Below are 27,469 nucleotides of genomic sequence, written 5' to 3' on the forward strand. Positions count from 1 at the left end.
GTAAATCAACAAACAGCATAATTCTCGTGGGCTCTGGGGTCAAATTCTACTTACTACTTTTATAATATGTTGGCTTGGTCTTTCCAGAAGAAAATCTGTACCTTACAATGGTCTTTTAAATTTCCCAGCTAAAACTTTTTTTATTATAAATGGTAATTAGACAAAATATTCTGTTTTCCTATAAGAAAATTTAAAAAAAAAAGGAAGTTAGATGTTTGAAGAAATAGGCTAGGAAAGAAATTCTTTATAAATATGTAACAGGTCCTATTCACATCGCCCCCAGGATTAGCCTGGGATAGGAAGCATGTTCACTTTTGGAGGCAGATGGGTGTTACTGGAACAGCAGCTGGAGGGCTTCAGTTAGCACCCTGCTCTGAACTGACTTTGGGCTGCACCTTTGTATCTCTCTGTCTTTTGGCTTTATGGGGAGCTTGGAAGAGGGGTCCCTTGACCGAGGCATTAAGAGTTTGGTTTCTTAACTTAGGCTGTAAATAAATATAAACCCTCCCCCTTCTCTGTCCCACTTTCATTAATATTATTCAATACAAAAAGGCTGAAAGCAATGTCAAAGGGGGAGGTGAGAAGAGTTTCTGGAGGTTGAAGTGAGGAGTAAGGGAAGAGGAGAGTGCCTTGATGGAAGGAAGTGTATCATGGCTTGAGCACAACCAGTGTGTGAAGTGCAAGCAGCTCTTCCCACTTCATGACTGAGCAAAGTAGTAAGGCCCACTGTAGTGGGTTCTTGTCTAACGATCATCCCATTCTCTCCTGCGTGAGCAAAAAGCCTGAGAAATTTAGACATGTAACTTCTAAAAACCATATTTCTTTATTCCGTTCTCTGAACAAATATATTTGTATGTTTTGCCATCTCTGCTTTTAATAAAATAAGAACACCATGTTGAATTTTAAATAATCTGGTTTCAGAAGTGTGGTCAGCTTTACCTCCCGCTTTCATTTTTTCTACAAATGAATGTGGTGTGTTTTGAAAACTTCCACGCTGCTCCAAATAAGGTCATGGGCACGATCAAATGTGATGGCTCAACATTTAGGGATAGCACCTCTGAATACACTAGGCATTGTACATGAGACTGTCTGAATGTCTTCATAGAAGTGTTTCAGTGGTCCTGAAAAGTTCTCTGCATCTCAAAAATCCCTGCTCTCTCTATGAAGCAGAAAATAAGTGTTCTCTAGCATTGGTAAGCCTCCAAAAAGAGCAGTCACACCAGTTACAAGGCTGAAGTTCATCACCACTGTGACAGAAAAGGCAGAGAAGGTCATTAAAAGTTATCTAGGAAAGGTATTTCTTTTTGGACAGGAAGTTTATGTTTCTATGCACATCCATTTTTTATTTGTAAATCAAATGTATAATACCTGCCTTTGTCAATTCCTTCAATTTTGTTGAAGAAAGAGAATTTAGAAATAATAGTGGTTTAGGAAGGATGATATTTGATTGTGTTGTAAAACACAGCTAGGCACTGTGAGGATGGCTCCTTAAATGTGTGATAACCTTCTCTAGTTTTTGATATTTTTTCCCCCACAAACAAAAATATTCTTTAAAGCACATCCCATTTAATTTTCAACATAGCTCCTTTAAAAACTAATAAATTTGAATTGGAAAAGTGTTGACTTTTTACTAATTAAACATCCTGTATCAAAGTATTTTAGATGTTAATAAAATGCTGTTATAGCCAACACTGAGCACGTCTCACCTAACATAAAATATTTTCAGCATAAAAAACCCCAGAAAATCATACATTTTATGGCTCTTTTTTCCATCCAGGGAATCCTAGTTTAAAAAATGGAAATAAGCAGAATGATCTTTTTCAGGTTATATGCTTAATGGTAACAGGAACAATAGTTCAGCTCTTATCTACACGTGGAATATATTGATCTCAATAATGTAGTGAACTTTGGTATTCTTTGCAATATGTGGACTATTTAAGGATCATGAAGTTTCTTCTTGTTAACACTTTGGAAACACTGCTTTGATAAATAGATTGGAGAGGGACTGAATCATCAGTACAAAGGTATGAAATATGCACAGCAGAGAGTGTAATGAATGGAAAAGTCCTATTTTCTAGATCTTTCCCATATTTTTAAAAGCAAAGAAACGATTTTTTTTTCCCCTGAAAATGCAAATGACCAAATTATCTCTAAATATTTTCTAATATTTATCAAGGAAGCCCCTCCTCCTCAAGATATTTAGAATTAAAAACATGTATCACACAGCTTTTTTCACCTCCATTTCAGTATGAGTAACGCTTGCATATTGCTAGTTGGTCTTGTTATTACACTCCTCTAAGCAGAGACAAAGCTCTAAGCAAAGAGAAATACTACAAAAACCAAACTCCTATGACTCTTTTCTTGTCCCAGCAGAAATTGCCATTTGGAAGCCTTGCTTTTCAAGACACTAAAGAAAAAGGTGTCTTCTCAGAAACATCTCTAACTCCAGGAAATAACTACAGTTGTGTAGTAGCATGTGTAGCTTCACTTACAAATGAAGAAAGACAGCAGGAATCTCCAATATCCTAGAGTAACAGAAGGTCCAGTTCCAGCACCTCTGTGACAGGCACCCTTAGAAGTCCATTCTTATTAATATAGAGAAACCTCAGGAAATCAGCTTCAGGTTCATGTTTTTCTCTCTCAGGTGGGCAAGCTCCGAATGCAAGGTGGGAAGGTGGGGGGATAGCAGTGAACGCCTGTAGCGGTGGTCTCATCAGGGCAACGACTACTGGAGGACGACCAGGCTCTGAGGGCAGCGTTGCCTGACCAGTACGCTGCAAGTTTATGGCCCATTTTTCAGTTCAGCACCGCCAGCCCACAAGGGCCAAAGCCTGCATTTCGAAACACATCCGCCGTTACAGCGCTCTGTCCGAACCATCGATTTCTGTTGTTTGGGCCGCGTCTCCCACACGTCTCGGCTGCGGCTGGACGAGCCACCCGAGGGCCGGCAGAAGGGGTGTTACCCTCACCTCAGGGGTACGCATCAGCCGGGTAACCGGCTTTTGTGTTCTAGCTCAGGAGTCTGAAAGGTTTCGCCCCAAGGCCTGGCCGCTTGGTACGTACCGGCCACGTCCCGCCCCGACCGGGGCTGCAGGGAACAGTGAGGGGACACGCGGGGGGGGGGGGGGGGGGGGGGGGCTGCTCGAGCCGGGGGCGGGGCCGGAGCCGGGCCGGGCCAGGCCGGGCCGGGCCGCCAGCGCGCCAACGCGGCGCCACGCCCACCGCCGGCGGGGGGCCGGGGGGGGATCTGTCCGGGATGAGGCGGCGGCCTCGCCCGCCCGCCCGCTGACGCGCTGTGATGGGGTGGGGCCTCGGGCGGAGCATGCGCGCTGCGGCGCTGGCCGGGCCGGCGGCTGTGGTGCGCATGCGGGCGGCTCGCGCAGGCCCGGCAGTTGCAGCCGTCGCTCCAGCCCCTTCTCTCCCCTGCCACGTACGGGTGGCGGCGGCGGCACCGTGCCCGCGCTCGGACCCGGACCGGGCGGGGGGCCTTCACCGGCGGGACCGCGGAGAAGCCAGAGTAAGAGAGCGGGGCTCCGCGCCTCCCCCTCCCTGCGCTGTGCCCGGGGGGAGCCGTTGCCGCGTGCGTGAGGGCGGCGGGAGGGGCGCTTGCGGGCTGGGGGTGATAACCCCCCCCGCCCCATCTTTTCCCCGGTTCCAGGGGCGACGCGGCCCCTGACGGAGAGGCTGGGAGACCCCTTGCATCCCCCCGGCCGCGCCTGAAGGAGGATGAAACCGCCCTTCGGCCTGGGGAATCGGGGTTGAAGGTTAGCAGAAGCCTCCCTGCCTCCGCAAGGGGGGTGTTCCCGTGCTCATCAAACCTCTTTCCCCTTGGGAGCCAGAAGAACTGCAGACTCCTCATTTCCCGGCAGGGCATGGCAGTGATTTCTGCTCCCCATTGGGCGACCTCTTCTCCTTTCTGCTTCACCTCTCCTCACCTCACAGCTATCTTGGGAAAACTCTCATGGCTCCGTCGAGTGGGTTTTGGGAGGCAGTACTGCTGGGCCCTGTTTCTGTACGCTTCACCCTGTGCTTTGTGTCTTTTAACAGAGGAAAAAGTGAAGCAGGAATGCCTCTTCTTCCCATGCTTAGGCAAGGCTGGTTTTCTCTGCTGCAATGCAAAAAGGATAGAGAAATCCGACATGGTTATGACATCATGGCTTTAGGAGGGATCCTGAAGTGACTGGCTTAGATTGGGCAGTTGCTGTCCACATGCACCGTTTAGATTGGTGCACGATGTGAATAGAAAGGGAGCCAAGAGGGGAGGAAAAAATCTGTGCCTCCAAAATGCATGTGGTACACCAGGAAGATTAGAAAGATATCAGTGTGATTCTTATGAAAAACAGTCTTTCTGAAACAGGAAGACGGTAATGCTTTTTCGTTTGGTTGTTTTTCTTCCCTCAACAAAGTAGACACTGTGATTGGTTCTGTTAAAAAGCTCATTAGTGTTCATTCTGGATGTCTTTTCTGAAGAACTCTCTCAAGGGAGTCATCCATTCAGCTGTGTCACAGTGAGGGAAGAAAAGCTTGAATGCTGTGTAATTCAACAATCAGTACATTTCACATAGTTTTCTGTAACAGTTGCAAGCAGTTGTGGTGTTTAGAATCTCTCCCTTAAAACCTGGACACCTTCAAGCAGAATGGAGAACAGTTGGACAGAAAGTGCATTTAGATGCTTTCCTGTTACCTTTTTGTAATCATTGATAGACACACAGCAGATTTTTGTGATTAATGTTGGTAAATAAGATGTTATAGTTCTGTTTGTACATTACAGTAGCTGGTTTCCTTGTGTAAAGATACAAATGATGCCTTCAATCTGTTGAAAGGCCACAGGAGCTCAGGTGTGCCCACCAAAATGTGTATCTTCAGGAATTACAGATGAGGTTGGATTCTTACTGTTGTCAGTTTCTAAGTAGCTCACGTTGTAATGCTAAAGAAGCAAAACCAGTGCCCAGCTCTAATGTTTAAATGACATGAGATGGTAGCTAAATGAACTCTCGAAGTTAAACCACTCTTAGATGTATTATCCATATCCATTGCAGTAAATTTTACCTGGAGCTGTAGCAAGGTTGGTGTGGAAGGGACACTATCTTCATGCGTTACCTTATAAAATGTGAGTGAGGAATCAGAAATGTAGTCTCTTCCTGTTCACCTGCTTAGTAGTCTTACCTCCTCCTGTCAGGAGTGAGTAAAGGTGAACACTTCGTACCCAGGCTGAGGGGAGCAGCTGCTGGCCTAGGGGAACCAGAGAGGGGATTTGTCTATTCTCTGGGGTTTGCTTGCTCTCTGCTTCTGTCCTGTATGTCTTATGCCTGTCCATTCCACTTCCAGTTGAGTGGAAAGAGCTAGGAAGCCCTGTTTCATGTGGATGAGAGGAACCTACTTTTTCTTTCTGGTTAGCAGCAAATCATCTAAAAATCAGAACATGGATGTTTGAGGTGAACCATGCGTGTGCGAGAGAGAGACAAGAAGAGTGTTGAGTAGGGTACGCCCGTCAGGGGGGAGGGAGGAGCACAGTTACGTTCTCCATTGACTGGTCTGTATACTAAATCATTGTCTTGTAGCTCTGGGCATTAAGCACTTGTGTAATAAACAGGTGGACTGCATGAACTTCACACAGCTCATCATCTAGGCTTTCTAGCAGAAAAAGCCCAATCTTAAGCTGAATTGAGGGCAAATCATATTTTTAAGTGATAGTGTATTTCTGACTTAATTTCCTTCTTGCATAGTTTGCTGGTTCTTCCTGTGGAAAAATGGCATTACTGCTGCTTTCCTCTTGGTACCCTGTCCTAATGCTGTGCAGTCTGTCCTTGAAAGCACACTGCTTAATGCCACAGAGGTTTCAGCCTTAAGCTAAGAAATGGACTTCTAGGTTTTTTTGTACTATTAAAACAGTCAAAGTTTATTTTCTTTAACTTAACCTGGAGTTTTAAGATGGAGGCCATACAAATGAATATTTTGAGACTGTTGGGGAAGATCACTGGCCTGGAAAGGAACACATTACTGTTAGGAATTCCTACATGTAGTTACAAAATTTAGAAAAAATATAACCTCCTTCTACTATGAAATTAAAACTCTTGTTAGATCTGTTTTAGTTGAACTTCAAACACTGCAATACTCAAAAGTATAAGTCTGTTACATTACAGATAAAATGGTGACTTTTTTAGTTGGGTATATTTGTTATGGTGTTCTAAAGTGAAAGAATGATGTGAAGTGCGTAATTCTAAGGAAGCGTCACTGTAAATAAATATTTCTTGGGGTTTTTTTCTGATGCAGCTTCCTCTTTTCTGGCACTAATCGTGCATGGCGGCTTATCCTAACTCTGTCCTGAAGTGAGGTGGGAAATCTGTCCAGTAATCCAGCATCAGCAAGACAGACAAGGTAATGATAAATGTACGTTTTTGAAAAGGAGGTGAAAGAAAACCTGTGGATGGATGCTGTTTTATTTTTTTAAGGCTTTAAATTTAAAGAAAACCCCAAACAACTGCAAAACCCTATGCTTTTATAACCAACTTAAAGTGTTAATTAGACTGAGTTGATGTGCCTGCAGTCAAGACTCCTATGTTGCAAAACATAAATACTGCATTAATGAGCATTAGCAATATTGTAAACTTCACCGTTTGGTCATAGTGTCTCAGCAGCAACCTGACTCTGTTAATTGCAAGTCTTTTTTCTCTGCAGTTAGACTGTATCCACCTACCTCATGTTAGGTCTGATTACAAGACTAAGTTTTGTTCAATAGTTGCTTGTCTCTTTCTTTTGGATGTTGTTGGGCTAAACAAAGGGATTTGCATGAAGTGTTTGCTTTATATTAATTACCAAAAAAACCCCAGAAATTGAATTGCAGTCTAGAGATAGCATCATACTACATCTCTTTAATGCTAAACATTGCCATTGACACAGTAGAGTTAAGTACGTATAGGTGCATCAAGGTATGATGTATTAAAGGCTTTAGTTCAGTGTCTTGTTCCTCTGGTAGGAGAGAAGTAATTTTCCATGTAGTACTTAAAAAATAGACAGACCAAAGCAAAATTCAGTTTTCTCATAAAGCACTGTGGTATAACATCCTTAAAGGTAAGGGAGAAATACCTGCATATCTCTACCAAGAATTCTTTTTGCACAAGAGAACACACGCTTCCCTGCATGTGGATTTGGAAACATCATTTTGAGATGTAGGGCAGCCTGCTTTTAAGATCTTCGGTATTTGTACTTCAGATGTTAACAGCTTCTTTAATTGCTCCTCATTCCACATTTATTGTTTTGGCCCTGTCCAAAACAGTGAAGAGAGGAGGGGACATTTGACTACCTATCTAGATCTCTTTTTTTTTTTTCCATTCCTCTGCTCACTAACTTCTCTGTAGTTTCTGTTTTTCTTTGAAACATAAGGCCTTTGTGTTTTTTAATGAGCGATGCCTCCTACAAAGTAATAATTTTTAAGTTGTCTTACATAAAGCGTTAAGGATAGAACTCTGAAGTATATGCTGTATGCTGCTTGGGCACGAGATGGCTTTGTTGCACTTCCTTTTCAGTTGGAGTGGTTGTCCACCTCTCTTAAAGCACCAAGAGTGACTGACTGTTCTGACCATGTAGACTGCATAATAAATTTGTGTCTCTGAGTCTAATGAGTAGCTAATGTGTGGTCTATTGAGCAGCTTTAAAAAATCTAAAATCGTGGTTAAAACATCTCAGAATTTCAAAAAAGGAAAAATTTTGTATCTTCCTTTCTGGAGAGGAACCCTCAATGTGTTCTGATCATGCATATAATAAAACCAACGTTCAGCTCTTTATTTGTTCATGAAATAATGCATGATTCAACTTGATCCCCTTAGTAAAGCCACCCTACTACCTATAATTTTTGAAATAAGATACTTTGTTATGGGAAAAAAAAAGCACCCTTTGCTGCTTATCATAATTATGGGGGATGTAAAAATGATCTAATAGGGTGATAATGAAACCAATATAATACTGTAAGGCTGACAGCTTTTGCTGCAATTTCACTTTTCCTGAGATGGATATATGTATCTCAAAAGCAAATCCTAGGGAATTTTTTCCATGACAGTTTACAGCTGATATCTTACAAAAAAAACCCACCCAAGTTTGAAATTTCTAAATGTCACACATATTTAAAAGCTGTCTTGACTTTTTAAAAAAATCTTTACTTTTAAATTCTGAGCACTAGGAACTGTGATTAACTTAATTAGAAGTGTTAGGTCTTACAGACTACTTCTTTGTCTGTGAGCTCAGTTAATGTGTCATGCACTTAATTGTTTGAGAAATTAGTGGATCATAGAATGTGTCTGAGAGAGGTTCTTTGGAGAGCTTCCTAACAGTAACGCTCTCCAAAGATGGAAAGCTTCAGAGCTGTCATCAGATACATTTAAACAACTGACAGTTTAGTTTCCTAAGTGTTTTTAATGTTTTGTTGTTAACAGGTCTGCAGGCCATAAGGAATCCACCATGAATGGGCAGCTGGACTTAAGTGGGAAGCTGATCATCAAGGCTCAGCTTGGGGAAGATATTAGGAGAATCCCTATTCATAATGAAGATATCACCTATGATGAGTTGGTGCTAATGATGCAAAGAGTCTTTAGAGGAAAACTTCTGAGCAATGATGAAGTCACAATAAAGTATAAAGATGAAGGTAAGGTTTAATTACTACTGTTGTTCTGATATGATTTATCTATGGATAGAAACAGTGAGATTCACCTCTTCAAAGTTGTCCAAATTCCTTGGCAAATGCAAGTGATTTCTTGTGAAATCCTTTGAATCAGGCAGTAGAAGCTGTATCTCTTGTGGTTATGCTGTCTGAACATTTCCTCCAGTTTTTCTGAAATATCAGCTATCTGAAAGTTCACTTTTTGCTATTGCAGGTTTCTCTTCTGTTTACTCATTTAACCATTCTTTATGTTTTCAGTGATAAAGTGGGTTTGAAGGTGAGGAGTGAATAAACGTGTGACTTAACGCAAGCTCTTTTAACACTTTGAAAACTTGATTTATGTAGTAGTAATTCTTGATTAGGTTTTCCTCCATCAGTAAAGATTAGAAGAAACTTTTAACCTGAAATAGTTATTAAAAGCAATCTTTCCCATGTGTTACGCTTTGAATCTGTTTGACATTGATTGTTTCTAAGGTCTTGATCATTAGTGCTAAACAAATGCAACCTTAAGAAAAAAGGGCTCCACAGAATGAAAAGGGCCTTGTTTCAAATGTATAGAGAGTTGTGGTTCAGAGGCTTTTTCCTCTTTGGATGTCAGTGTGGGGTGTGGATAAGGTACTTAATTTGGGACAGAGGGGTGGTGTTAATAAAATGAGATTCAGAATGAAGTCCAAAATCTCTTAGTCAGATCAAAGACTGATAATTATGCTGGTGTACAGTAAAAGAGCTACATTGCTGATGCATTCAGGTTCATTTTTCTTAATAGCACTAGGAAACTTTAGCACTGTCTGTGGTACCTAAAATGTCAAATAACTTTTGTTCATACACCTAGGCAATAAAATTTCACATTGAATGACCCTGAGACAGTTTTTTCAGGTTCATAAATCTTTTGAGAGATGCTGCTCATCAAAATTGATGTGCAGTGAAGGACTAATATTTTGGGTCTTGATCCAAATAAGATGGATCTCCAGTGGGAGAGATCTCAGTGGATTTGTGGTGGTTTTGTTTTTCTTCTTATCACATAATCAATTTCTTTTTTCTTTCTGAAATGAGAAAGGTGAAAGGGAAATGATGGATGCTTTTTCATTACGTTGAAGCATCTAGTCCCTTTTTTTGCATTCTTACTTGTTCTTTAAGTATAAAGTATAGTTCTCTGCTTTTGTATATGTGTCTGTCTTTTTTTTAAGATAATGGTGGATGATGGAGACTAATTATGGTTTCATTCTTTGGTTATTTTTCACAGCCTAGAGACCTCCTACTTTTTATTTTAGCTTTCTTTGTACTACTTCTCCACTGATATGTGAAATTTTAGTATATGTTATCCTAACTGATCATCACTGATAAGAACATTTAAACATCGTTAATATCAGAGGAAGTTGCAAGTGATTAAGGAAGAAGTTAACAGAACTAGGCTTCAGTTTGATTGTCATATGAGGACTGTGGTATTGACTTTGCTTCAAGTAAGCTAAGATTCTTCTTTAAATCTATTTCAGTCATTAGGAACATTGGAATATATACATTCTAGCTGCTTCAGTTTTGTTCTTTATCCCTCCAGACCTGGAGGAATGCCTGTCTTCACCTGTTATGAGAAGATATCTTAAGTTGGTCTAAGGATTTCCACTACTTCTACAACCTTGATCTGAGTCTTCTCAGAATTCATGTGCACACTCTGAGTGTTCAGAAGAATGCTTCATCTACCCCTCCTGGCTTTGTTTCTTATTGCTGTAACACGTGAAGCTAGTGATCTTGAGGCCTGGATAGGGGATTTTCTACTTGAAACTTCTGCAAAATATTGTGGCGTTGTATCTTCATCAGACTGTCATGATCCTTGAATCTAACACATTTTTGGTTTTTTCAAACTTGTATGGTTACTTGGAGAGGCTGGGAAGCTTTAAATCCAAATCCTCCTGTCTCTGGGTTTGTGGACTAAGATAGTCAGAAGCATGTTCCAAAGTTATATTTAGGTTATGTGATGCTTCTATTAATTACTGGGGAAGAGAAGTTTCAGTCTGATTACTGCCTTGTGGAGTTAGGTTTTGGATTCAAGCTCGGCATCTTTCAAATTTCTGAACTAAGGAAATAGCTCTGCTAGGTGTGAAATCATTTTCACGTCCTGCTTAACGTTCTTGAATAAGTAGTAAAACACAATGTTTGCAAAAAAAAAAAAATCCCCAAGCAAACCAATGAGGACTGCCAGCAGTGCGTTTATATGAACCAAAGAGCAGAACTGCATCTTAAGCACACTGCGTTATTGAGTTACATATGCAAAGCCCCTATGAAACTAGTAAGAGAAACTTTAATTTTTTTCAAATTTTTGAAGTTGGGCTTGAATTTAAAGCTAGAATGCCTAAAGTGAGATTGGCCTTGTCATTCTTGTTCTTCATTACCTTGCAGTAGAAGTTGATGTCTTTGTGTCAGAGCCAGTAATGGGTTATTAACTCATCTTGCATGTAATCAAAAGTGGTGTGCTAGTCAGTAATGTCTCCACCTTTAGTAAATTTACCAAAGTGAAGGTAAACTACACTTTTGATGGTGCTTTTTTTGATTTTTTTTTTTTTTCCAAAATGGAACAGGAAAAAAAAAGATAAATATAAGGGTAGATAAAGCTAGTAGATGAGGAGGCATAGCTGGCAGGGCCAAGGATAATGAGGCAGATTTTTAATGTCTTAAACATTTCTAATTTATTCAAATTTCTAATGTCATAAAAATTGGAATGCATCATGATGAAGCAGAATTAATGCTAAAATACTTTCCAGTCCATTGGCAAGTTAAGGGAGTCACTAGTTTATACTAAAGATAAACCATTATAATTGGCATAGCAGGGAATATTTAGGGTACACAGGAAATTGTAGAGAGTGAAAGCTATGTCCCTTGTGAAAAAGAAAGCTAAGTTCTTGAAATAACAAGATTAGTAGAGAAAATAAAGGAATGTATGTATTACTTTTCAATAGAAAATAATTAACACTGTATATTCCTATGTATATCATGGTAACAGGGATTAAGCTTCATTGACATTCCTTAAAATGAGAAGTTTGATAAATCTAATATGCTTAAATTGTCAGACTTTTGCATGGCTTGACATACACATATACTTTATGAGTCCTAGCATATGCTCTGCTTGGGTAATAGCTTGATGGCTGTCAATAGGAATCATAGAACTGACAGTGCATCTAAAAAGATTCTCTACTTGGTGCTTTTCAGCCTTTTTTTCTGCTAGCAATTTAAAACAGAAACTTTAATTGTTATTTTTAATGCCTTCAACATAAATGTTAAAATAGGTGAGGGAGAGTAAGATGGAATGATCTGGATTCTCTTGGGTGACTTTAATCCATGTAAACTATGTGTCTTAATATACATTTTCATTTGGCTATGCAGATTAAACTGTTTAGAACTCACACCTTTCTTCAGGCAATGAATTTGGGTATTGACTGGTATGCCAAAAGCATCATAAGATGGTCTGCCAGTGTTGTGCATTGGCAAGAGAAGTAATTATCACTTCTTGTGTTAGCAGAAGAATATGGAATAGAAGGGCTTTGTGTTAAGACACCAGTGGATTTTGGTATCAGCATTTAGGAAAGGATACTGAAAAGCTGGAGGAATGAGTTGGAGAGAAATCTCCCTTGTCCTCACTTTACTGCCAAAGAGAAAGGAGTGTTTAACTTTCGTAAAGTTACTTGTTTAGAGTCTGATTGTGTAAGTCTTGTTATAGAACATAATGGCAAACAGGGACGCCATCATGCTCCCCTTCCTGGCACTGGTGAGGCCTCACCGGGAAGTCTGTGCTCAGTTTTGCCACCTGCACTCTGGGCTAAGAAGACTTGGAGAAGGTGGAGAGGGTCCAGCAGAATGCAGTGGGGAGGGTGAGAGGCCCAGAGCCTACAGGAAGCATCTGAGGGAGCTGGGCTCGTTCAGTGTGGTGCGGAGGAGGCCGAGGGCAGAGGTAACAGCAGCTTCAGCTGATGAAGTGGGAGTTGCAAAGGCCATGGAATCCAAACTCTTCTCAATAGCACCAGATGGCAGCAGTCATAAACTGCAGCTTGAGGGGTTGAGTGTGAATTTTCACCTGGAGGGTAGTGTGTCACCGGAGCAGGCCGCCTCGTGGGGTTTTGGAGACTTTCCGGTCTCTATTCAGTGAATCTGTGACTGATATTCCCATCAACCAGTGTTTTTTAAGACTGTGAAAGGGGAAACAGGACATAGGATACAGAAAAATCTTCAGAGACAACAATAGTTCTTTCAGGAAAACTTGAGAATTAGTTCATATGTCATCAGTTTGTTGCTATTTGTAAGATTTCTTGTTTATTTTGTTAGAAAGCAACTTCTCTGAAGACTAACAGGCATTGTTAGGTGTTATTAACAGTACTATACTAAGAAAACCTTCCATTGCAGTGGTGTTACTTGTAGTCAGGTATGACAAAATTAGAATATGTAGTTCTTCAAATTTTGAGCTGTTTTCAACTTGCCATCATGTGTTTTATGATTATTCAAACTGAAGCATTCATTTATTCAAAAATTTTAACCGTAATTTTTATACAATTGGAACTTTGTCACATAAGGAGTAGCTCAATTTTTAGGCAGTAATCTGTACTTAAAAATGCTTCCGTGTCTGTCCACAGAGCCTCCTTGTAATGGTGTTTTTAGGGAGGGGCATTCCTAGCCTGGAGTCGGCTTTGTCCAAGCTGTATGTCATTTGTCTAATGCTGTTGCTTCTGAAGGTGAAGCTTCACTAGATAGTGTTTCATCTCAGTTCCCAGTCATCAGGCTCTTCTGGAAGGAGGTGGTCCTGCTATCCCTTCTCTTTCCCGCTGCCAGTACACATGTCTTCCTGATAACACATTCCCACTCTTTTCCTTCACACTGCCCAATTTGTGTTTATTTAATCTATTGATAATCTGTTGAATATATTAAACAGCAGAAAATCCGTCCTACCAAAGAGAATAGTCTTGTTTTATCTGTGATCTTGTTGAGTAAGCAAATATGTTAGCTTGGATTGTCTTGACTCAGATTAAAAATTGGGAGAGACCAGACTTAATGGGAACTTGGTATCTCTTTTGGGTATTAATAGGATTGAAGGTGTTCAGTGCTTTGTGCATAGCCCTTGGTATCTTAAGAATGAAGGATCTCATATGATTCTAATATAGTTTCTGAGACTGATGGCAATGTGCAAATTCATTAGGATTCATTAGAATTCATTAGGTGGGAGTTCCTCTGAAATCTGACACAAAAATAAATGGCTAAGAGTTGAGACTTTGTGTCAGATTCCTGGTTTGAGTGAAAAGTTTTCTTCTGACTACTTTAACATCTTCACGTCTTCATTTCTATTTGTGTGTTAAGGCTGGTAGATGTTTTCACTATTCACTTTTACACAGGGACTTTATTATCATTCCCTTGTTGAAAGTCAGTCTTTCCGCTCAGTGTTCTCAGTATATATAACCTGAGAAAGTGGTGTAGTCACTTAAAATTTTCCCTTGTGTGCGTGTTTTGTTTTTTAAAAATTGAATTGGGATTGTCTTGTGCCATCAATTTTGACTCTCCTGTCTGTTCATGAACACTGTGGTTTTGGAGCCACTGGGAACAGGCATGCTTTAACTGGCATCATCGTTCTTTCTGGTGTTGGACTTTGTGAACTCTTAGCTCTAGTGTTTTGTCCTGTATGTAAACATAAAGGAATGATGAGCTCTGTGGAACTTTCAAAGGGCTAATGTCAGAAGGCTCCCTTCTGTCTGACCTTCTGTGCGTAATTTCCCTGCATGCTGACTCTTGCACTGTAATAACTTTTTTCCCCAGTAACTTCAGAATCAAATAGGGAAAGTTATTTTTGAGTAATGAAGTAATACTTCTGCCCTAGTGTGAAGTTCAGTAGTTAACAGGCTTGGCTTTTAATGTAACTTTTTCACGTTCTTTTCAGATGGAGATCTTATAACAATTTTTGATAGCTCAGATCTTTCCTTTGCAATTCAATGCAGTAGGATACTTAAGCTGACATTGTTTGGTAAGTATAGAAGATTGTTTTTCTTCTTTTTAATGTTTATTAAAATTCAGGCAGTGGGCTTCATGGAAAGGTACTGAATACTTTCAGTTTGTCACCTCAGAAAAATGAAATCTGTAAACTGAAAATACTGGATTAATAGATGATACCTATTTTCTCACTTGATGTTTCATGTGACATCTGAACTTATAGAAATGAAAACTACTTATTTTTATAAGATTGCTTAAAGTATTTGTCATACATATATATGTGGTCAATGTTTTTTTTCTTAATGTTATTTTCCATGTTATCATTTGTGTTTTTTTCCACAGGTGTGTGAAAAAATTATGATGATGATGATCTTGCAGTGTTACTAGGACACTACTAAAAACTAACATTAATTGCTTGAAGTTGAATAGATTTTAACATTTATCCTTTGGCCTTTGTTATAAAATAGGTCTTTGTTTTCAAGCTACTATTGGTAAATCAGCACATGGTTCCAAGGAATAACAAGCAGCCTTTAACTTGGACACTGACCTTATTCATGCACTGCAGCAGTGTTGTGTGTGCTGCCTTAGTCCTAAAGGCACTTTCTAAAGGGATAGTTTTCCACAACCGAGTGTGATAGTTGTATTGGTCGGGGTATATTCATGGAAATGAGTAAACAATGCAGAAAGTTACTGCAGACTTTACTCTGCAGTTCTGGTGCTGTGGATTATGCTGAACTAAGATTGTATTAAAGGAACAGTAAGCTCTAGAATGAGTTCAGTCTGTGTTGACTAAATTTTGTTGCTTTAAACTCTGCAGAGGATGGTGATGCTACAAGCAAGTAAAAGTTGGGATTTTTTTTTTCTGATTTTAACCAGGATGTCAAAATGTTACTACAGTCTTAAATTTATCTAATTGCTGTTTTGCAGTGAATGGACAACCAAGACCCCTAGAATCTAATCAGGTGAAATACCTGCGTCGAGAGCTGATAGAACTTCGCAATAAAGTCAATCGTTTACTGGACTGTTTAGAACCACCAGCTGAACCAGGGCTTTCCACTAATCTGCCTGAAAGTGGTAGGCAGCCTGGCAAAGAATTGTTTAGTTTGATTTGCAGAGTTGTGTGCTGTTTAAGAAAGTTAAAAATGGAGGCATGAATACTGGTTGTGATCATTCTTAACTGTTTCTTGATGGTTCAGAACTTAGTTTTTAATGCTTCACTTATTTTAGAGGCAGAATTTTTATTCAAATTATCTGGAGTAAAGCACAAAGTTAACTTAGGCATAAAACTTCAAAGTCTGAGTTTTTGTCGCAATGTATGAAAATGCTGTAACTAACACTTGTGAATCACGACAACATTTTGAGAGGGCTTTAAGCTGAATTAATAGTTTGTTGTTGCTGAAGAGTTCCTGCTCCCAGCTGAGCACTCCCACTGCTTACTTTGGGCTAGCTCTGGTGCTTATCTTGTCATATTACTAAGCAAGTTTGATTCACTAAAACAGTAAAAAGCAAATTCAGCACAAATTATATCCACTTTTTTTGCCAGGTTAGGAAATTGAATCCCCACATTTTGAGCTCAGACCAGCATCAGAGCTGTCTCAGGGTAAGCAGCACAAGGGTGCAGGTGTAGGGGTAGGAAAGGTTATTGGGGGACGGCAAAACAGGGAAGGAAGTCTTATTCTACCAGTTTTGAGGCACAGATCTCCCAGCTTAGTGCTGTTGTACTGTAACAACTATACCTCTGTGCTTAACTACAGATTGTGGGTAAGCTGGACACAGAAAATAATGCCACCAAGTCATGGAGTACAGAGCTCCAAGTAAAGAGGCAAACCAAGAACTCCAGCCTTTCTTTTAGGAAACGCTGCTTTTGTACTTTACACTTCGACAGTTGATTGGTTTTGTTTAAAAAATCCTAGCTGCTGTTGCTGCAATATAAGCAATTACTAATTTCAGTGGAATAATGTGGATTCTGGTTATAAACCATCTGAAAGGAGGTTAAGGTGATGATCTTTGAGTGTAAACAAAGCTAGCCAGTCTAAACCCTATCTGCACTTGTTTGTTTTTAAGAGAAATTGTAGCACTACTAGGTAAGGGGTTGCTGAGTGATGCAGTGTCAGTGGTATAATTGCAAAGAGATGAACTTCACCTGTCAGCTTGGGAAGAATTCCGGGAGAAGGGGATAGAACAAAACAAAACCTGCAGTTTATAAAACACTATAATCAACTGGAACCTATCCTGTAAGTTTTCTTAACTTTGAATTCTCTGTAGGCAAGTCACACCAGAACAGTTTGTTTGAAGCAGGAGCTTTTTACCTTTGAATTTAAGACAAAGTGACACATGATACTGATACTCCACAGTGTCATTGTATCTTTAAGTAACTGTGCAATGAAGTCAAAGCTTTGTGATTCATCACAGTTTCAGATACATCACTGATTCATCACTGTTACCCTAACATAAACATTTCAAGAGTTAAAAAATTTAAAAAACCCCACAACTATGCAATTTTAAAGCTGCTGTAGTACAATATATATGTATCATAGTGTTTTAGGTCTCAAGAATTAATAACTGGGCAATTTTTTTGTAGATGCTGTAGATGGTAGGGAGGAAAAGTCTGCTGCTGCTGACTCTAATGTTAAGCCATCCACTCAAGTTATAGCAGCAAGCATGTCTGCATTTGATCCGCTGAAGAACCAGGATGAAATCAGCAAGAATGTCATGTCAGCGTTTGGCTTGACAGATGATCAGGTGTCAGGTAAGAATACATCTTAGGAAAAGGGAAGCAAAACCTGTTCATAATTGATGACTCAAATCTTGATTTGTAACAAAGCATCTGTATTTTCGGTGTATTAAGCTGTGTTCTGTATTCACTATTTCTTTTCAGAATTCTAAAACTTGGTATGTTAAGGTGTTGTCACTGTGTTTGGTAACTTTTGTATAGAAAATGTAGAAATGTTGCTGTTGGTTTTAGCATTGTGTTTTAGTTTGGAGTAGAAAAGGACTTAATTTTTTTAATTTGAATTCTTTAAAGCTGTTGTGTAGAGTAACTTATCTGCTATCTGCCAGGGATAGAAAAGCAGTATCTACTGCTCTGCCTTGGGGTTTGATCTTGCAGTTCATGTTCTTGGTTTGTGCTTCTGACATTTGGGTCAGTCAGAATGTTTTTGTACAACCCTGCCTTTCCTCTGTTTCATTTCAAAAGTAAATAATGTCAACTTTTTTACTGTTAACAGAAAGGAATAACAAATTTGTCTGAATTATATTTGTTCTTGAAGAGGAGCTGCATGACTGTTGGCCCTGCCTGGTAGTAGAATGCTAAACATATAAAAACTGGTTATACTAAACTGAGTGCAGTCAAGTTAAGATAGGATAACGTAGAATGTAATAGGGAGTGTGATGCAGAATATAGAGAAGTGATTTTGCACGGAATCTGCGTGGCTCTGGCAAGGTTTAATGTAGCGTTGAAAGCTGAAAATAAACCTGCTGTTAGCTAACAGGATTTGCTGCATACTCACAACTCTAGAGCGAGTAAATTTTATGTGATGTGTGAAGTAATGAGACAGATGAGCAAGCTAATAGCAACTGGAGCTTGTTTCTACAAGTACAGCTGCCTTGGTGAATGTGGGGAGTGGTAGGAATAGATCAGCACTGTGTGATTGCGACTGTGCAGGACCCACGGTTGTACCCACAGACAGAGTGGTGATCAGGTTGGGGAACTGCTCCAGGGATCAGGCCTACTGAGTGATCTTTTCCTCCATGGCACATTTTGGGTATTGTCATGGCATGGTTATTTCTCCAAACAGAAAAAGGTTTGGCAGTACTCCAAAACTTACAGTGGGCTATCTCTGAGCAATGAAGTGACAGAGTAGGAAGTACAGCTAGCGGAAAATTGGAGCTCAGTTTGGAAGGAGTGGTTTTGTCCCTTGGTACAAAGCCTCAGTGTCGGTCAGTGCTTTGATAATAGCATCAGCCATACTTCAGTGTTTATGTGTCTCCATAATTCTCTGGTGGAGTGAAGTGACTTGACCGTGCCTTGAATGTACAAAGAACTTCACAGAGGACCATTTAAACAGGATATAAGAAATCCCATTTCTCAAGCTGTAATCCTGCAGCTATGTCTATGAAGGCAAAACCAGAAGTAGGCAGACTTGATTCATTTTTCCCCAATAAGGGTAAGGTGAAAACACAATTAAGGGCTTGTTGGATGCGCGTTTATATTGTGTAAATGTAATGTTCTTTAAAATTGAAAGTGAATTTGCAACATTTCTAATACTTGTGCTTAACTTTAAGCATGTATTTGGTAGTAGTGTCTCATAGGTAGCATTCAGAGAGCTAAGAGCTAGAAAGATCCAGGTTTCAGCCTCCTTGTTTCTAACAAAATATTTTGCATTTAACTGTAGTATATTATACCTGTTCACCTGCATATTTCAGAACTTCTCAGTAACGTAGAGAAAATCTGAATTCTCCATCTCCACACTTTCTTCGGGTGCTAGCTGGAATATTTTTGAAATTATCAAAGCAGACAATTGCTTTTAGACTGAAGCCTGCTCTATCCTGTCCGGGAGTGTGATTTTAACACCTTCCTGGGAGGCTTTCTGTTCACATGCTGTATGACTGTTGGTGAAACACTTTGTTGCCTGAGCACATGTGGGCCACAGTAAAACACTAGTGTGCTTGAACAGTTTCATGCAGCCTTTCACCTTTGCTCCAGATGAGAGAGAACGTAGGTTCATGTTCTGTCTAAATGTAGCAAGCCATCAGTGTGCGTGTGTAAGGTTAGTGCTTGAAGCTGTGGTAAAAACATGCCGTCATGGAGCGATTTATCCCACAGATGGGTTGGGTTCCTTGGAAGGATGAAATTTGAGTGACCTAGAGACAGGTGGAAAAATCCCCCAAAAATATTTTCAGAGAGTTTAGATGTGCAAATATATTTCATTTTCACTTAGGTGTGATACTCTCAGATGTCAATCTATGGAAAACTTGAAAAAATGTGAAAAACTTTGCAAGGGAATGGTCTTGTATTAGACTTTTTTTTATTCAAACTCTCTGTTCATTTGACATACTGTATCTTGTTCTTGCTCCTCTAGGACCACCCAGTGCCCCTGCGGAAGAGCGATCAGGAACACCGGACAGCATCGCTTCCTCCGCTTCTGCAGCCCACCCCCCTGGTGTCCAGGCACAGCAGCCACCGTACCCCGGAACGCAGCCACAGACTGGTCAGGTGGAAGGTGAGCAGCATGTTTTTTTACTGGTTAAGACGTGAATGGTGGTGTCGGAATCAGAGTGGTTAATAGCTATGACTTCGAATTAGCAGACCCAAAGTCGATACCAAACTACAAATTCATGTGTGCCACTAGGCAGAACTTTTTTCCTCACATGCTGTTCAGTATAGAAACGGCAGATGGAGCAGTAGCTTTATTGAAAAGGATAGGTGAGGTAACGCGAGGAGGATTTTCATGGTGCTGTTTTCTGCTTGCATCTGTGCTCCCTTTACTGTAAGGCAGATTTCTGTATGCTGCACCCATATGAAGATCTTAGTTTGTATCGTACCCTGTGTGTTGTGTCAAGCTTTCGCTCAGTTTGTTGGCTTGTCTACTCTGAATTAAAAATGTTGTTTACTCATCATTTCTATCTAATAAAACAAAGCCATGATTGCATTGCTTCTTTATCATGTAGGGCTCTGTGCTGGCCAGGTTAAACCTTGTGACTGTCTCCTGTGTGTTGTAGTTCTCCCATGTAACCCTTGAGCGTGTTGGCTCTCCTTCAAAGCTTAAGGTCTTAACTCTGGTATTCACATTCCTTCGTACTATGCCCTTTTACATGTGATTTGACTTCTAAAACTAAACCTATTCAGAGATTTGCTACATTTGGGCATCATTTTCCTATCGGTATTTTCTAAGAGCACTGAGCTTTCAGACCTTCATAGTTCTGGATGAAACTCTCTGGAATCACTTGCTTTGGTATTTCTACCTCTGTACGAACTACAATATAAAGTTGTTTCTGTGTTAGTGTAGAAACAAGTTACAGCCCTCTGCTGCTTTCTACACTGCCATAATTCTGGGATACACGTGAGAGGCGTTATTGAGGGTGATCGCAGGATCCACAGGCCCCTCAAGGGCATCGGTAACATTTTGATTGAGCAGAGTATTTGAGCAGCTTGTAGTTAGGTGTAATATTTAAGCAGGTACGGATGCTGTTGGTTGCAGTGGAGCTTATAAAACACTTGTTTTGCTGCTTTTGGCTTTTTTTTTTTTTGCTTTCTTGCTTCTCTAAGAGTTAGTTAAGTGATATAAAGAGACGGCAAGAGACATCTTTGTAGTTTAAAGATATAACTGTTTGGTGTTCCTGGATGGAAGTTACTTTTGGAAAAAAGTGCTTCAAGTTCTTCTGTCAGTAGCCAGAAAACTTAATGTTAAAAATACTCTCAGTTACTGAACTTTTTACTTTAATACGATAAATGTTGATGTTAAAGTAGAACTAGAACTGAAACAAAAAAGTGAAACACTGAAAAGCACTAGCAGCACTAGATTGGAATCCTGAATGGTGGCTAATGCCAGGGAGGGGGAAAAGTACTTGTTTCAGCAAAAGTCACCTTGCTTGGGAAAGAAGGTGTCTAGGCTCCTGTATCAGAGTAGATGTAATGATTCTTCTAAACTTGAGTCAAGGAAAGTATAGTGCCTGGTTTTGTTTTTTTAAACACTGAACTGTGCTATACCTTTGCCCAGGTCCTTTTTTTTGCATGTGAAAGTACAACAGGACCAATTATGAAGGTTTTGGTCTGTAGTTTATGCAGTTTTGATTATTGCCACTGAAATATGTTAAGTATTGATTATATTTTCTTCACTCTATGGATAAAATAGGATGGTTCAGTTCTTTGGAAGAGATCAGAAGTCATTATGGCACTTTGTTCATCAGAAGTACTAGCAGGAGCGCTTCTGTGCATATGGTAGATAGCAGTCTCTTACAAAGCTGGATAATAGGTGTGTGATTATCAACCTCTGAGTTTTTTTTCATAAACTAAGTTGCTTTTATCCAAAGTGTTTGGAGACTTTCCTTTAAAACATGGGGTAGCTTTTCCTACTTCACTGTTTGATAGCACCTCAGTCCCAGGTTAATCTGGGGACCCGCGGCGTCCTGTCCTGCTGCCCCTCATGCAGCCGAGCTGAGAACCAGTGCAGGGCTGTGGCCCATCCAGGACTTTGGATACATGCTGATGGTTGGGTTTCCAGCAGGACTGGCTCACACAAATGGCACTGCTGGTGCAGAGCATGGTCTTGGTAGAAACTAGTTTTAAAACTAGTTTGAAACTAGGTTTAAAATATTAGTTCACTTCTTAAAAATCCAAAACACCCCAAGCTGTGCTTCCCCCCACCTTCTCAGTATTTTGAGGATATAAGTAAAATGGTGATGCCAATCACGTGTCAATCATTCTGGTATATCAGGGGTTATTTTTTAATGGTGTTCTTTGCCTATAAATGGAGTTATGATAATTGGTTATTAGTTGTTGTTATTTGTGAATACCGAGTCACATCACCTCTATGTGTTGATACTAATGAATAGCTTGCCGCCCTTGATAAAGTTTTAAGCATTCACTAGTTGAATCAAATCAATACAACAGAATCATTTCAGTGTAGTGCTGTCTCTTGCAGCATGCCTGTGCTTTTGTACCACTAAATTCAGTTGCTGAACCCATTATGTACAGATGTGGACACTTTTTTAGTCTTTGCTGAAATAGATGTAGAAGTTCATTCATGTAGGCACTTCATGATCTTCCAAGGAAAAGCATGTTGTGTGACTATGCCTATTTGGTCTTTTTTTCTGAAGCAAGCTAAAATGGCTGTTTCAGTGCACAGGAACAATGGTGAATGCTGGCAGATCTTTGACTGCAGTAACCACTGCTAAGCACAAAACCAGACACAGATGCTGTAGCTCATCTTGGTTTTGGAGTAAAGAACTAGTGAGAGGGAAAACCCTCTGTGTTTTAGTTTTAAGGACCCATAAGATCCCTGCATTCAGGACTGTAAGTTAAGAATGTTTTCTTGACTGGCATTGGAACACCTTTCTGCCCCTCACCAACATTTCAGCCCCGGTGAAGAGAGCAAGCCTTCTCGGGAAGCTTTGGAAAAACTCCGGGCTGTTGCTTTCATGTCCCTTTGCCTGGGCTCTCCAGCAGGTGCCAGTGTGGTCTCTGCGTTATCCCCAGCCAGGCAGCCTCGGGGTTGTTCTGTCAGAATTTCTGTATAACAACCTGAGTTAAAGAAAGAGAAAACATGCATTCTGTGTTTGTAACTCTTAATTATCAAGTGAACAGGCTTAAATTCTCTTCAACCCTTGTGTTTAGCACTCTATTCATCCCACAATTGCATACCACGTAATATTTGAATGACTGCACCAGTATAAAATATTTTTAACACGGTAGTGCGAATGTAAAATACCGGTGCTTTCAGCTGCAAGTAACACAGAGAAAAGAAGAAATAAGGAATTCTTTTAAAGTAGTGTGCACTGGGGTCTGGGAGGACTTGGAGCAGAGCCGAGTTGCCTTTTTCTTGGTGCAGTTCAGAAGATACAGCTTACCGTGTATTTATACAGCCTGCTGATCTTTGCAGAATGAATAATGGTGCAGTAACACTTTATAATAGTAAAGTTTCCATGTCTGCTTCAGTTCAGCTAAGCTTTAGTTTTGGCAGATAATTGTTTTTGTTCTTTGACTGTGCCTGTTACTAAATTGAAAAACAACAGAAGCATAAAGCCTACAGAGGGGCCCATAGGTTAAGTCTAAACAAATATTCTGCCTCTTCTGGCCAAGAAATTGGAAATGGTGAATTTAGGAAAAACTAACATTGAATTAGAATACCCAAGCTTAAGAATGTATGGTTTTATTCTTGCTTTGGGGTGTATACTCCTGGGTCTCTTAAGAAAACTTGGCTTAAAGCAAGTCAGATACTAAGAGATGGATGACTTTGGAAAATGTGGTCTGAATAAATAATGTACCACTCTGCTTACAGTACTTTGATGCAGAAATGGTCTTAAAAAACAAATATAAACAGACAATCTGAGGACATGTTTAACTTGTGAAGTACTTTAATTTACAGTGTAAGGTCTGGAGCAGTTACCAAGATATTTAAAGATTCCCAGCAGAGTAGCACTACTTAAGGTGCATGGCTTCTGGCATCCTCTGGAAATGTGAAGCAGTTAAGCCTCACGTACCAAATCAGAACTGTTCTGTTAGAAATAAATAAACGTCATTTAGTCTCCAGAACGACATGGTTCAGAAACTAAAATCTGTAGATTGATTTCAGTTGGTAATTGGGTGGAACACCTCTTCACACTTCACTGTGTTCAGATGTTTTTTAAAAAAGTGTTTATGTGTTGTGGGAGGGTTTGCTTCTGCGATGCTTGAACTGTTAGGATGTTGTTCACTGTCTGTTTACAATACAGCTGGGGTACTGGGCTTTACCTAAATATGTCTTTAATCCCCAGGTCAGATGTATCAACAGTACCAACAGCCCGGTTATCCCGCAGCGCAGGCTCAGCAGCAGTATGGCGTGCAGTACCCAGGTAAGCTGCGCTCTCCGCAGAACCCACCCTGCGGTGCCCAAGGCGGTGGGGCAGGGCAGGGTGCTGGGCAGCCCCCGGGCCTCTGCTCTGGTGGGAAGCAGCCCAGTTCAGAAGTTACCAGGAGAAGAATGCTGTAGCTCTCTGTGTAATACGTAGTTGGAGTTGTGGTATCTCAGTCCTACTCGATGGTGAGCACAAGCGGAGCTGGTTATTAATCAGCAGACTGCGTTGTTAGAAAGGTAGGCTGAACTCCTGCAGTCTTGAGATTCTAGCAAGTAAGTGGCTAAAACATCCCAATTTAGCTTCCTGAAAGATCAGAGGTATACAAAGGTGGCCTGTTTCTTGCATCTCAAATAATCTCCATGTACAAAATTCAGTGGTGTGAACAGATTATAGTTGTCAGTATATACTTAGCTATTATAAACACTGTAATTTCGGAGACACTTTCAAGTGATAGTTCTTTCTAGTTGTTGATACCTCAAGTAAAGGCGCCAGTAGCCTTTTAGCAGAAGAACATTTCAGTGCACTAGTGGTTTATGCACAGTCAAATATGAAAAGCTGGCTTTTGCGTATACCCAAAATACACTTGACTTCAGAACTTTCATTTAGGAGCAGCTGGCATCTAATAATGCATAGTGTATGCTAGGAATCCTCATCCAGCTGAAGTACAGGGATGGGCCTGCAACAGTAGATTCCATAACAAACTGCAAGTTGCTTAATACTTCTAGAAAATGATATAGAGCATTTATCATTGTTTTAAACAATCCTCCTTAAACTAAAGACTCCTGTACCATTAAGTGACTTAGAATGGAGCCTGTATGGCCTTTTTTAGGGTGTGCAATACATACAGTGGGAGCGCATCAGTTCTGATGTAGATGAGAACACTTGCAGAGGTTATGGAGACATTCCATGTTTATCTTGGATAGGAACCCTAGAAAACTTGGAAGTGAAGGTTGGTGCCTCAGCCCTTATTCCTGTGCACTGTGCGAGAGCTGGTTGGTTTGGGTCTCTAAATGGTATCTTGTTCTCTGCAGATGTCTCACCCCCACATTTGTAATTAGAAGACAGTGACAGACTTTCTGAAGTCTAATTTCAGAAGAAGTAACGCCTATTGGAAGTAGAAGGGTCTATCTGACTTTCTTTAGGCTTAAAAACTGGGGGGGGGAAGGAGTTTCCATCTCCTTTCTAGTCATGCCCTGCCATCATCCAGTCCATTATTTTACTGGAGAAGTTCCTGTGAAAGCTGTAGTGCAATGTGAGTTCTGCATTCTAATCACCATCACCTGCAAGTAAGAAGGAACCACTGCCAGAGCTGACCTGGGGCTCCTCTGTTTCTCAGTTAACCTAGTCTTTCAGAAACAGTCTTTTTTTCTGAGGACCTAGTGACAGCAGCTTTTGAAGATCTTGACTCATAAGAATTTTTTTGCTTGTTTTGCTGTTGTTCCCCTGAGTATTGTCTCCTTTCAAACCCCTGTTTCCCAAGAGTGGGATCCATTCCTGCTCTCATAGATCTGCTAGGCAACCCTGTGGCTATTGATTCATGGTAGTAAAAATGGACCCTTCCGAGGTTTGTCTCGTGAGTAAATTTTGATCCCAGTTTCAAGGTGAGTTTACTCCAGTGCATTCTTCAATCCTTACTCTTTCTGTTTAGGGCTGTGCACTGTTAATAATTTGTGTGTCTGGTGTTTAATGCTGACAGGATCCCAGTCACTGGAGAGGTTTCATTGCAAGTAGCTGCAGGTGTGTTTCATGGTGGATAAAAGTAGCTATTTCTTCATAAAAGGACTTTGTGTTGTGTTAAAGTCTTCAATAAGAGAAATTCCTGTTGGAAGCTGGTTTTATGCAGAAAAATCAAGTTTGGGACATGTTTAAATGGAAGTTTTGTACTAAAGTATTCTGTTCCGCACAACTTTTTCATATTTAACCCTAAAGAGCTGAAACCACCTCTCATTTAACCAAAGGTATGACTTACATTAAACCCTAACGGTATTTTTGTGCCAGTTTGAGGTTTTTATTTGGGAAGAAGGTTGCATTTTGCCTCATTTGCCAGTGAAGGCTTTTTATTTTTCATGTGATGTGATGGTAAAATACTAGGTGATATTTTTTTAATGTCTGTTGTGTACCACCTGGTTTTGGCGCAGCTATGCTGCAGCGGTAGCATGCTGAGAACCAGGCAGCTGGTTGTTTGCCTTTTCCGCGCTTACTGCATTGTTTTGAGGTATGCCGCGCTCCCTCTCACCCCCATTTTCTGCTCTTTGCCTTTCCAGCAGGCTACAGCCAGCAGCAGCCCCCCTCGCAGCAAGCCCAGCAGTTCCCAGCCTACAGCCAGCCGGCGGCCCCAGCCCCGGCTGCCGCCTTCCCCGGGCAGCCGCCGCAGTACCCGGGGGGCAGCTTCCCCCCGCAGCCCTACACCACGCAGCCCTCGCAGGCCGGGCCCTACAGCGGCCCCCCCGGCTCCCAGGCGGCCCCCGGCACCTTCCAGCCGCGGCCGGGCTTCACCCCCCCGCCCGGCAGCACCATCACGCCCCCGCCCAGCGGGCCCAACCCCTATGCCCGCAGCCGCCCGCCCTTCGGCGCCCAGGGCTACACCCAGCCGGGACCTGGCTACCGGTAAGGAGCAGCCATGGGCACCTGCCGGCGGTCCTGCCCCCACAGACTCCGGGATTTTGAACCAACAAGGCAAAACCAGAGAGCTGGGGGTTAAATTCTGTGTGGGGGGAGGGGAACCACCAACCGAATCTTTCCTGCTTTAAGTGGTATCTGCTTCCTAGGTTAATCTGGGGCTGCGTTGTTTTGGGGGAACACTACCTAAATGTCTGTAAAGTGATTGACATGCTAGCTTGCCTTGGGGGAAGGGTATGAAGATGCTAGGTGGAAGTTTAGCCCACTTCTCAGGCTTGTTTTTACTAATACCATGATGTACTAAATTAGATTCATTCTGGAGGTAAAACTAGATATGATGTATTATAAATTGTAATGCTCACCTGGACAACTAATAAAAACCCAGAATCTATTCAATGCCTGATGTTGATTTTTCAAATTTGGGTAATACTGAACAAGAAAAGAGTGTTAAGGTGGGTGGACAGATACTGGGGTAGAGACCGGTGGTGCTGGGGTTTGCAGAAGAGACAGATCTTTAGGTGTGTAAATGGAGAAGGGTTGCGAATAGAGATTGCTTTTGCAGAGGTTATGCAGCTGGGGCTGGTTTGGCCCTTTCAGCTGCTGTTAATTGCCAAGTCACCCTCTTACCAAATGAACAAGAACTGAAACATAAAAACTTAACTTCAGTTTAACAAGGGCAGGGGG

The 27,469-nt window shown here is 40.9% G+C and overlaps 1 protein-coding gene across 6 annotated transcripts; it reads left to right on the forward strand.

Moving 5' to 3' along the window:
- Positions 1–3,346: 3,346 nt before the first annotated feature.
- Positions 3,347–27,176, forward strand: TFG (trafficking from ER to golgi regulator). 6 transcript variants are annotated; one of them, XM_074811116.1, is made up of 9 exons: positions 3,347–3,517; positions 6,274–6,390; positions 8,430–8,638; positions 14,562–14,645; positions 15,539–15,685; positions 17,193–17,360; positions 19,693–19,833; positions 24,086–24,163; positions 26,431–27,176. In XM_074811116.1, coding segments are annotated over exons 2-9 (1,176 nt in total). In that variant the 5' UTR covers positions 3,347–3,517; positions 6,274–6,388; the 3' UTR covers positions 26,778–27,176. The 6 variants fall into 6 exon arrangements, with proteins under 6 accessions (XP_074667217.1, XP_074667232.1, XP_074667237.1 ...); XM_074811131.1 differs by having other exon boundaries at positions 26,434–27,176; XM_074811136.1 differs by having other exon boundaries at positions 6,274–6,378.
- Positions 27,177–27,469: the final 293 nt, after the last annotated feature.

The sequence above is a fragment of the Strix aluco genome, chromosome 2 (assembly GCF_031877795.1).
Source record: "Strix aluco isolate bStrAlu1 chromosome 2, bStrAlu1.hap1, whole genome shotgun sequence".
In the NCBI taxonomy this organism is placed as follows: domain Eukaryota; kingdom Metazoa; phylum Chordata; class Aves; order Strigiformes; family Strigidae; genus Strix; species Strix aluco.

Bases quoted from the DNA above. Each gene is read 5' to 3' on its own strand.
- TFG (XM_074811116.1), top strand. The intron at 15,686-17,192 runs GTAGGCAGCCTG...ATTTTTTTGTAG, and splicing joins CACTAATCTGCCTGAAAGTG to ATGCTGTAGATGGTAGGGAG. The intron at 19,834-24,085 runs GTGAGCAGCATG...TTTAATCCCCAG, and splicing joins ACAGACTGGTCAGGTGGAAG to GTCAGATGTATCAACAGTAC.